The 9,958-nt window shown below is 40.6% G+C and overlaps 1 protein-coding gene across 2 annotated transcripts in view; it reads right to left on the minus strand.

Annotated features, from left to right (window-relative positions):
• Nucleotides 1-9,610, minus strand: part of GLRB (glycine receptor beta) — a 49,302-nt gene extending 39,692 nt beyond the window's left edge. Inside the window, exons 1-2 of one of the 2 annotated variants that reach the window (XM_030491482.1) lie at nt 9,428-9,594; nt 7,898-8,051 (exon numbers count right to left, since the gene is read on the minus strand). In XM_030491482.1, coding sequence (XP_030347342.1) covers nt 7,898-8,019 — 122 coding nt within the window. In that variant the 5' untranslated portion in view covers nt 8,020-8,051; nt 9,428-9,594. Of the gene's footprint in view, nt 1-7,897; nt 8,052-9,427 lie in introns of both variants that reach the window. The other variant, XM_030491483.1, reaches the window with a different exon arrangement.
• Nucleotides 9,611-9,958: the final 348 nt, after the last annotated feature.

The following is a 9,958-nucleotide window of genomic DNA, read 5'->3' on the forward strand; positions in this document are numbered from 1 at the left end:
GGACTATTTATGCCACTAAGACATTTACCTAAAGCCACTACTACTCCTGCTTAATTGACCATTCTGGAATGAATTAACAATAGGCAAAAGTGTAAACTACAGAAGAGAAAAATTATTTGAGCTGAGACCTCCCTTCCTAAAAAATCAGTACTTCAATTTGCTGAAGGCTATCTGATTCCCATAAAACAACCCTCACACTGACTGAGAAGTTACTCACCACTTTTTCTTATTTAACCTACAATTTTCACATTTGTGAAAAGCTGGTAACTAGCATAAGATTTCCCTTAGATTTCCATCAGCTGCAGCATGAGTTGTAATTTTAATACATTTATTTCAATTTGCATTAAACGTATGTGGAGCTGCTGGAAAGTATTAAGAAATGGAGATGCAGTAGCAGACTTCACAGTAATCGATGAGTTCTAAGCAAGATACGGTGAATAACAAAGGGTATTGCAACAGAAGTCTCATGGGGAATTTAAAAGCAAGTAATTAACAATTGCCTTAATTGCCTTTTTTTCGGGGGGGGGGGGGACACACGACAGGGGACGACCAAACCAAAAACCAAACAAAAGAAACCGAAAGAAAACAAACAGTATTCCCAAAAAAGTGTTCTCACTTCTACAGTGTTCTCAAAAGCCAGAAAGAAAACAAAGTACAGTTAGTCTTTTAGCATAACATCTCTGTGTGATATGACAGGCCTCTCTCCAGTCTTTGGGAGGTTACTTCTGGTATCACTGATCAATAAAAGAATTATTTTAAATACTGTATTTCATAGGATATACAGTAAGATGCCCATTTCCTCTTCTATTGCAGCTCTACACATTTTATCACTGCCTTTGACATGATTAACATTTTCAGATGATGGCAATGGATAATTGTTTTCATAATTCACTAATCAAAATCTAGAGGTTTAGATAAGCAGATATGGAAGGCAAAAGGAAGCATATATTACATTTGTTTTGAAATTTATACAGCTTTGTTACATTTGTGTTAAGCAAATGTGTCAGAAGACATTATATCTCTACAGGTTATCATGACATTTACCCTCCCCAGAGTTCACTGAAGCTACAAGGAATCCTTATCTCATGCAGTGCTACAGGAGGATGACTGAAATAAAGACTATATACAATATTTTACACAAATGGGAAGGAGAACCTTTGCTGTTCTATTAATTCACCTACTGCCCTGATCCCTAGTCTCAGGATCACATTATACAAAAGAATCTCTAATTTTAGAAAGGAACATTACTATATTTTTTACTTATGGCATGACAATCAGGGCAAAAAACAAAGGCACGTCATAGGGATGTATTCACACACCATCTTTTGATATACTGTAGTCCAGACAGTCAGGTAGCGTGCTTGTTCTATTGTTCATTCTTGCTTAGAATGCATAGCTTGAATAATCTAGCATTAAGCTTTGCCTTTGCATTGTTCTAGATTACTTTGTGACAGATAAAAATATATATTCCGACTCACAGTTAGTTATCTCCAGCAAAATTTTCTATATAATGCCAAAACCAACAGATTTTAGTACACTCTATGTAATCTATGTGATGGAAACTGACGTTTAAGTCATACAATATACTAGTGTTTATCTCGTATATCTGAGAATGGTAAAAATAAGCTTTGGGAAACACACTATCTGTTATCTCAGCATATATTGTAAGTATAATTTCCCTGATATAAGCTATCAGTGTTCTGATTTGCAGGCATTTGATTTTCAGAGTGTGATAATTCAAAGCATAAATGCAGGTTAACACAAAACAAAGAGATACCATATAATTCTTCTGAGTGATCTCTATGATCCCTAGTATGCTTAAAAGCTATGATTTCAAACCGTACTGGGTGACATCTCTATTACTGAGAAGAACAATTACAGTGTTTCCAATGCAAAGTGGTATCACTAATTACGTTAAAACTATGGAACTGTTTCTGTTTCTTTGCAAATGCAGTTGATGCCCAAACACCTAAAATTAGATATGTAACTTCAGTACCTAAATTTGGAGGTAATGCACTGTGGTGAACAAAAAGATTCCTTCATAGTGGAATTTGACACAGAAACCCAGACTGGGCAACCCAAATTGTTAACCCTGAATTGTAGAGCTGAAATAACTCATCTTTCATCTCCTGCCATAGATATATCAAAGAGCATAGTCTCCTGATGCAGGCATGTACAGAACCTTCCTGAAACTGGGCGGTGTGAATAGCTCAGTAGCATCACTACTTCAGTCCTTGTCTATCAGAAACCTGTAAGTCCAGCTTTGGCTTCACATTTAACATTGCCAGGATTAGAAACCTTAGAAGTGTTTATATCGTAAACTGAAGTACCTTGTTATTTCCTAAGCTTGAGAAAAACAGGCTAATTCATCTGCCCACCACAGAAATGACAGCCCCTGAACCATTAGAACCTGGTTAGTATGGTACTTTACCCAGCCTGACTAGTACTGCTCACAGCAAGCTCTCAGTAATGCATCCACTTATTAAAATCAGCTTTGCCCCTGGCTTAGGCATCTCTGCACCCTACCGAAGTCACCACCTAAGTGACCCTTGTGCATAATGGATGTCCTGTTGCGTCTCGGTATCACTTGCATCCAGATGTTTAAGCAAAACCATGGCCATCGAAAAAAATAACTTATCTTCATCAGTTTCTTGTCCCAGTCTTTTTTCCCTAATGTGGTAAGTACTGAGATAATACATGAATCTTTGTAAAATCTAACAACCTGTATGGTGGTATAAGTGGAGGTATAAGTGGAAAGCGTAAATGGAGATAATATTTTCTATAATTTGTCTTTCAAAGATTCATTTGGTGGAGTTGAGAACAGAATTTAGACTTAGGGTTTTCCTTGGGCTTAGGTTTAGGAGGTGTAATTTATCCTGCAGCTTTAAGTTGTTTTTTTTTAGTGTGGACATGGTATATGAAGTACAAAGTCTGTAACTCTTCCACAGGACTGCAGTGTCTCATCACTTCAGTGTTCAGAATGGAGTAAATGCTGCTCACTGAGTGAATTACTGAACAAGAACCAGCCTACCATGCTTAATTACTATTTTACAAGAGAACTTCAGGTTTGCTTATATAGCTTTATCTTTTACTCCCTAGCATGTTTATCCACTCTGAAAACGAATTCCCAAACCCCCTGGAATATGGCCCTATATGTCTGGGATCATGGCTTTCCAAGAGAGTTACATACTACAGAATAATTAAACCATTGACCAACTGCTGTTACTATGGGGCAGAAGAATTTTCATAGGAACCAGACCTGGGCTCTGCAATGTACTTCAGAACGACTGTGAGATGTAACTGCCTCCACAACCAAATTCAGGGTTTTATGTCAACTTCGTTCCATCTTCTCCCACAAATTTTACCAACCCTCCCATCGCACCTACAAATTAAAATGTTCACAGACTATCAACAGTTTCTTCTACAATGTGGGAATGAAGACAGAGATGATTCCAGTTTCCCACCATTGACATTTGAGGGTTGATCAAATATTACAAATAGAAAGGCCATGTATACCCAAACGCTTAATAAAATTCAAATGAAGTACTTGTCTATGGGAAGGTGGAGAGGATCCACTCTGAACTTCTACTTTAGTCTTTATGGGAAGAATGTGGCAGAAGCTGAAAGTTAACTAAGAGAAATTTTAAGACAGACTTTCAAAAAACTTTATGTTTTAAACAAATCAAAGGCCTTTTTTTCCCCAGTTCCACTGTCTTTTGTTGTGATTTTTTTAAAAGCAGCTGTTTATTGAACCCTGGCATCTGTGACCTTTCTGCACTTCTGCCCTGGCAGATGGCACAAGCCATGTTTTCTGGAGGGCTTAGAGGGCCATTTCACAGTTTCTGAAGTATCTGATATGCTTGACTGAATACAAGCCAAAATATGATTTGTACTCCAGCTTGATGGGTAAGGAAGTTTCTATAGATATCATAGAGTATTTAGTTAACTACTAGTCATCTACATGGATATAAATCTCTGTGTGGACAAATGCACAAAGGTGAGAAGGGACACTGTTTTAAAAGCACAGTCTTGGTATCCAGACAAAAGAATGAGATACAGTGATAGAGGTTATACTCCTTGACATTGGTGTAGTATTAGAGACATTCTGGGATCTTCAGAAATGAACATTGTGCAAGTGGACAGCTGAGTCATACTAAAACTATAATTAATAGGGATAGTTGTGATTATGATCATAGTCATAACTGATTTTGTTAGCTGCTGTTTGAACCTCTTACATCTCTATGCCTTCTATAACACTTCCCTTTCCTTACAATTTAGTTTGTCTAAAGATCTTGCAAGTACTTTCGAGTAGAGACCTTCTGGGCTACTAAGGAATTTGGGTGTCATATCATAAAATAACTGAAGTATTTACTATAATGTAATAAAAGAAAAAATGTTTGTCAGCAGTGCTCTTAGAAACATACCCAGCTAAGTGTCCAACATGTTTACCAGGAACAGGTATTATGAGGAATTATGAAAAGTTAATAAGAAGTAAGTAACAGTGGATGGGTAGTCTATGACCAAGTGACTAAATCCATCTGTAGCTATACGGAAATCATCTGTATTCAGTATAGTGAATTTCAAAACAAGCTTTGTAAACAGAAGACTGCAATCCACAAAATTCTTTATTATTTTCTTGAAGAGGTAAACCTGGTTTTTATATATATATATATTTTCCATGGAGACAAGAGATGTGTTACACTAAAGCTTTATATTTTATTGCACTAATGCTCTGTGCAAGACAGCTTCTCAGATTTACGCTGCAAAACTCCCTATTATAGGATTTTAGGCCTAATATATCAATCTCTTTGTTAATCAATGAACATTCAGGACTCAGACGCAAGTATAATTATGTTTCGTTTGAAAAGCCTGAGGTTAGAAGGAAAATGATCTAAATGTAAGATGTGAAATCTTACATCTGTTCTGAGCAAGCACTAAATCAAAGTAAGAACCAAGTGCTTAGGCATCAAATTCATGAAACCCCTCGATAATAAAGCTGGGAAAATCAGTTTCAGAAATAAATGAAACTAAGATGGGCAATCAAGCCAAAATCACACTGAGAAGTACAGTGTTATGAATAATCACAAGTAAGAGGTTTTGCTTTAAGATATAAAATAGAATTTCCCTAACTGAAGGAAGCAAATATCTATTTATGAGACAATAATGAACTTTTTATGGGGTTTCTAATCAGCTTGTTTTCAGCTTATTCTAATAGTAGTTAATTTCATGCCAGAGGGGCACATTTGGTGAAAGGTTCGTATTCTGGAGTGCCATAAAAGGAAAAGTTCAAGTATGCTCAGTTTTCATACAAACAAATTTATGCTGAAGTCCCAAACCACTCTTATAACCCTTCATTTCTTAATATCAAACTAAGGAACTCAAGCAGTAACGTCAGATTCAGTATAAATCTTTCCTGGAAAGTTACTTGCATACATTTGAATTTCATTATAAAGTTTGTAAAGAGAATATTGTTCCTTATATAATTACTAGTGTGGTTTTTTGTTCTCTTGAGGAGGTAAAATTTAGTTTTTCATAAGTTTTAAGGAAACAGAAGGCAATAATTTGTTACAATTAAGCTTTAAATTTTATTGCACCAGTAACCAATGCAAATTAAAAGTAGATTAAGATTTTAACTTCTAAATATATGTTTTCATTAGGAACTTGCACCATTCAATTTTATAAATAATGCAAAGTCCTATTTATTGTCTTTTAAAAAGATACAATGCATTCTTATAAAAGATTTCTTTCATGCTTTACTAGTAAATGTTTTATTCAACCACTTCCTTTGAGACCGTTTTTTGTCAACCCCTATGGTGGCTTAATTCCCAGTCCACCCAAATTCCCAGTTTTGGTTTGTTTCTGAGGAAAGATTCCTCACTCTTTTTTTTTCCACAGGGGCAAAAAAAGAAATATTAAGAGTAGGCAGCCTTTTGTATAATGCAGAGTGTCACCAAGTCAAGAAGTTTTGTGGAATACTATTAAAAAAGTGCTGATGATTGAAAGTTTGCCATTGGTAGCCTGACTTAAGAAAGCATTAGTTTCTCTGCAAGATAGAACTGATTTCCACTGCTCATTCACGAGATGTCTTCTAGATGCCAGCCACAAAAATAGCAGCCCCACAGTCCTGCTATTACAAGTGGTTGTTTCTCAAGCTGTGAACTTCAGCCAAGTAAGATACAGACAACTTTTTCATTATCCAGAAAATCCAACAAGGCTTATTGCTACAGCAGTTAATTCCAGATAGCAACATTGCACAAGTGATACATCAGACAAATACTGGATTCCACCAATATTTTCGCAGAAAGCTTCAACTGGTTGGCATGTAAAAGTACCACATCAAAAATTATAGCACTTGTTCAATGCTTTTCACGTATATTGGTGACAAATGACATGTTTAATGGTTGTAACGTCAACTGGTATCCAAAAGCCCAGGGCACCTTAAGAGGTGCTTAAGAGAAAAATAAAAAAATCCACCCATTTATCAATACAAAATGACATCAGTGTTTTGAATTCTAACCAAGACCAAGTCAAGAACTTGGGGGGAAATGGTGGCTGCTTCGGCAGACCATGGAAGACCTGGATTCAGTTCCCAGCTGTGTAACTCACTTTCTGAGGGCTTCCGTGCTGATGCCTGTCCTGAGAACTCCGACATTTCTCTCCTAGCTACAAATCCTCATGGTAGCTCAGACCAAAAGCTCATTCAGAGTTCAACTTAACTAGTCAAAGGGGACAGAATGGATAGGGGTCATTGTCATGATCACATTTGTATCTTAATGTATTCAAATCCAAAAGAGGGATCTCATTTTTAGGTTTGATATAAAAAGTGAATGAAAACACTCACCGTATGTAGAAACTTTCTAAAAATTTGGGGTTACAAATAAATATCACTGTCAATATTTAAAAAGAGTGAGAACTTAAAAAAGTCTTATTCAGACATTCCTTCCAGCCTATTCATGTTAAATAGTCAGTCTCATCTTCCACTCTTCTTCTTTTATGGTCAAAGAAGAAATGTGTTTTAAATTTGTCTAAACAAATTTTATCATTTCAGGCATAGCTCTCTTCTACGCTTCCTGGCAACTTACTATATTCCATCAATCTTTTCCTTGGATATTTACACTGTAACACTAAAAAGATGAGCAAGGCTGGCCAACAAAATGACAAAAAAGGCGCTCACAAATCGAACTTTTGCATTGTCCTATAGATCACAACCTAAAACATTATATGCATTAGAAAGATGGAGTATTTTTAACATCAAGTAATCATGGGTGTCCAGAATATGTTCTCTATTCAGCTGGGCAACTACAGATTTTAATTTCTATATTTTTACAGAGACATTGTTCCATAAGGGCATGCTTTATAGCAACAATCAATCCACCTCCATAAAAGTTATAGTGCTGTAAATCAGTGATGGAAGATGCTGAAGTCCTTAGTTCTATTCAACATCCATTAAGCTCTGCAAGCCTTCTCTTACAGAACTAAGCTAACCAGAAACTGCATTATGACAGTTTTGCAACTTCCTTGCTTTTTGCATCTTCCTTGCTTCCTTGCTCAGTACACCTGCAACACAATGCCGGGCAGCACAGCACTATGCAACCACACTACTGTGACCCCATAAATAGCAAGACACTAGGTTGGATACTTCCCAAAGAAAGAAACTATTTACTACGGCTTTGATATTTCCTTTTGTTAAAGCAGAGGACCTGCTGCAGCAGAAACACATTCACTGGGAGAACTTAGCTACAATGCTGGTCAAACCCTCTTCCTTCCATCCGCACCCCAAGTCCCTTTCTTTTAGCAGAAAGCATCACCTTCTACTTCAATTGCCAAGTAATTTGCACTGTTAAAAATATGGCAGGACCACCATCATACAAAAGCATAAAAGAAACAAGGAACATACGATGGACATAGGTATTGCTTCTTTTTCCCCTTTCCTTTCTTTGAAGACTTCTCTTTGGAATAGACTTCTTCAACCCATAAGGAGAACGAGATGAAAAAGAAAACTGCTACTAAGAGCTTCATCTTGAAGATTAAGCTTCAGAGAAACCTTCAGTCTGTGGCAAAAGAAAAGGAAGAGGTTTATGTTAGTAGTGCTAGATATCCCAAATGGGATCACATACCTAAAAAGGTAAACAAATGCTCATGTTGTGTTTTGGTTTGGGGATTTTTTTTTAGTTTGCCTGGGGTGACACAGTCTGTTGAGGTGTACCTCTGATATGGAACCCACACCGGCAATTTCTGACAGTCAAGACGCTTCCGAAAGTTAAGAGACTGACAATGAGGAACGGATTTAAAAATGCAAGTTTGCTCCAGTGTGTTTGAGAAATAAACATGATGTCCTTCAAAGGCTGTCTAACTCAGAATACTCAGAAACTTGGAAACTGAATTCCTCACCAAAAACTTCCTGTATCAACTGCATTAAATATGGTTAAATGTGACCAAGCGATCACCTAACAAGACAGAGAACTGCAAGGCCTCTATGACCTTGCACGGATAAAATAGCAATCGTTTCAGTCCTGGCTATGAGCAAGGGTTGCAAATTAAATTTTATGTACAGAATTTAAACACACATTACTGCTTTGCACAAAATGTTCTCACTGTGGATCAACGCTGAAAGGGCCTTTCAAAGATGACTAAACACAACCCCCAATACTGTGCTTTATTGCATTGTATTCAGTTCAATATTTTAACTTCTCACTGGCACAAAGCGTGTACCCCAGGGGCCAATACTAGGTTTGTGCTCGGCCAGAGACAGCCCCGCTGCCCGTGGTCGCAGACACACGATACCCAGGCATTTCCCATTTGTTTCCCATCCCACAGGTAATTCCCAGGCATCTCCTTTGGCCAGCGGAGACATCCCAGACGCCTCAGCTGCATTCCCCACTTTTATTTTGTTTAATTTTTTTTAAATTAAGCAGCAGCTGCCTCTCCCTCCCTCCCCCCACCTCCTGAAGGCACCGGGATGCTCCAGTGCCCCCCGGGAGCCGCACACCCCCCTCCCCGCGGCCGGTAACGATCGCGGAGCTGCCCGCGCCGCCCGCTACCCCTCGCCCGGCCTCTTTGCCGGCCCGGCCTGGCCCGAGGCCTCCCACCGGCCCCGGCACTGGGAGAGGGAGCGGCCTCCGTGCTCCGAGCGCTGCGGGCGCACCGCGGGGACAGCGGGCGGAGGACACGAGCGGGGATCCCGCAGCGACGGGACGGGCCCGGCGCTCCCTTCAGGGCAGCACCCCCGAGCCCCGCCGCCGCCCGCCCCGGCCCCGCCGCCGCGGCCCGGCCGGCGCTGGCCGAGGTGCTGACGGGGGCTCGGAGGAGGCCGCCCGGCGAGAATGAGGCTGTTGGGCCGGCCCCCTGCTCCTCCGCGGCCCCTTCCCCCGGGAACACGGCCCCGCACGCACCCGCAGCCCCGCCACCGCCATGGCCCAGCGCTCACCGCCAGACGCTCCGCCGCGGCCTCCCCCTTCCCCCGCGATTAGGGCCGACGGCGACCGGGGAACCGGCGGCGGGGCATGTCGCGGCCCGGGCGGAGCGAAAGCGCGGCTTCTCCGCCGGCGGAGCGAACCCTACCTCCGGCGGTGCCCTCCGCGGCCAGTGAGCATGTGCGGTAGCCGCGGAGCTCTCCCAGTGAGCATGTCCCGGCACCCCGCCCATAAACGGGAGCTGGGCGGGAGAGCGGTGGCGGGAGGGTCAAGGAGGGAGCGGGGGGCGCCCGACTGGGCGGCAACTGGATCCCCACCCCGGTCCTCCCGCTACCGGAGTCGGGCCCCAGTGCAATACAGTACCTGCTGATCTTTCTTCCTTACGTCAATTATATCTTGGAAATAGCAGAGTAGTCTTAAGTTAACAAATGCCCACCCTGCCATTACAGTTAAAAGGCATCATCCCCCGCATGTCTTGCATTCTTGTTAGTGATCAAGTCACTGAAAACCATGACCTTTTCCAAGTCTTCTTTATCTTCCAGCCT

Source organism: Strigops habroptila, chromosome 7 (assembly GCF_004027225.2).
Source record: "Strigops habroptila isolate Jane chromosome 7, bStrHab1.2.pri, whole genome shotgun sequence".
Taxonomy (NCBI): Eukaryota; Metazoa; Chordata; class Aves; order Psittaciformes; family Psittacidae; genus Strigops; species Strigops habroptila.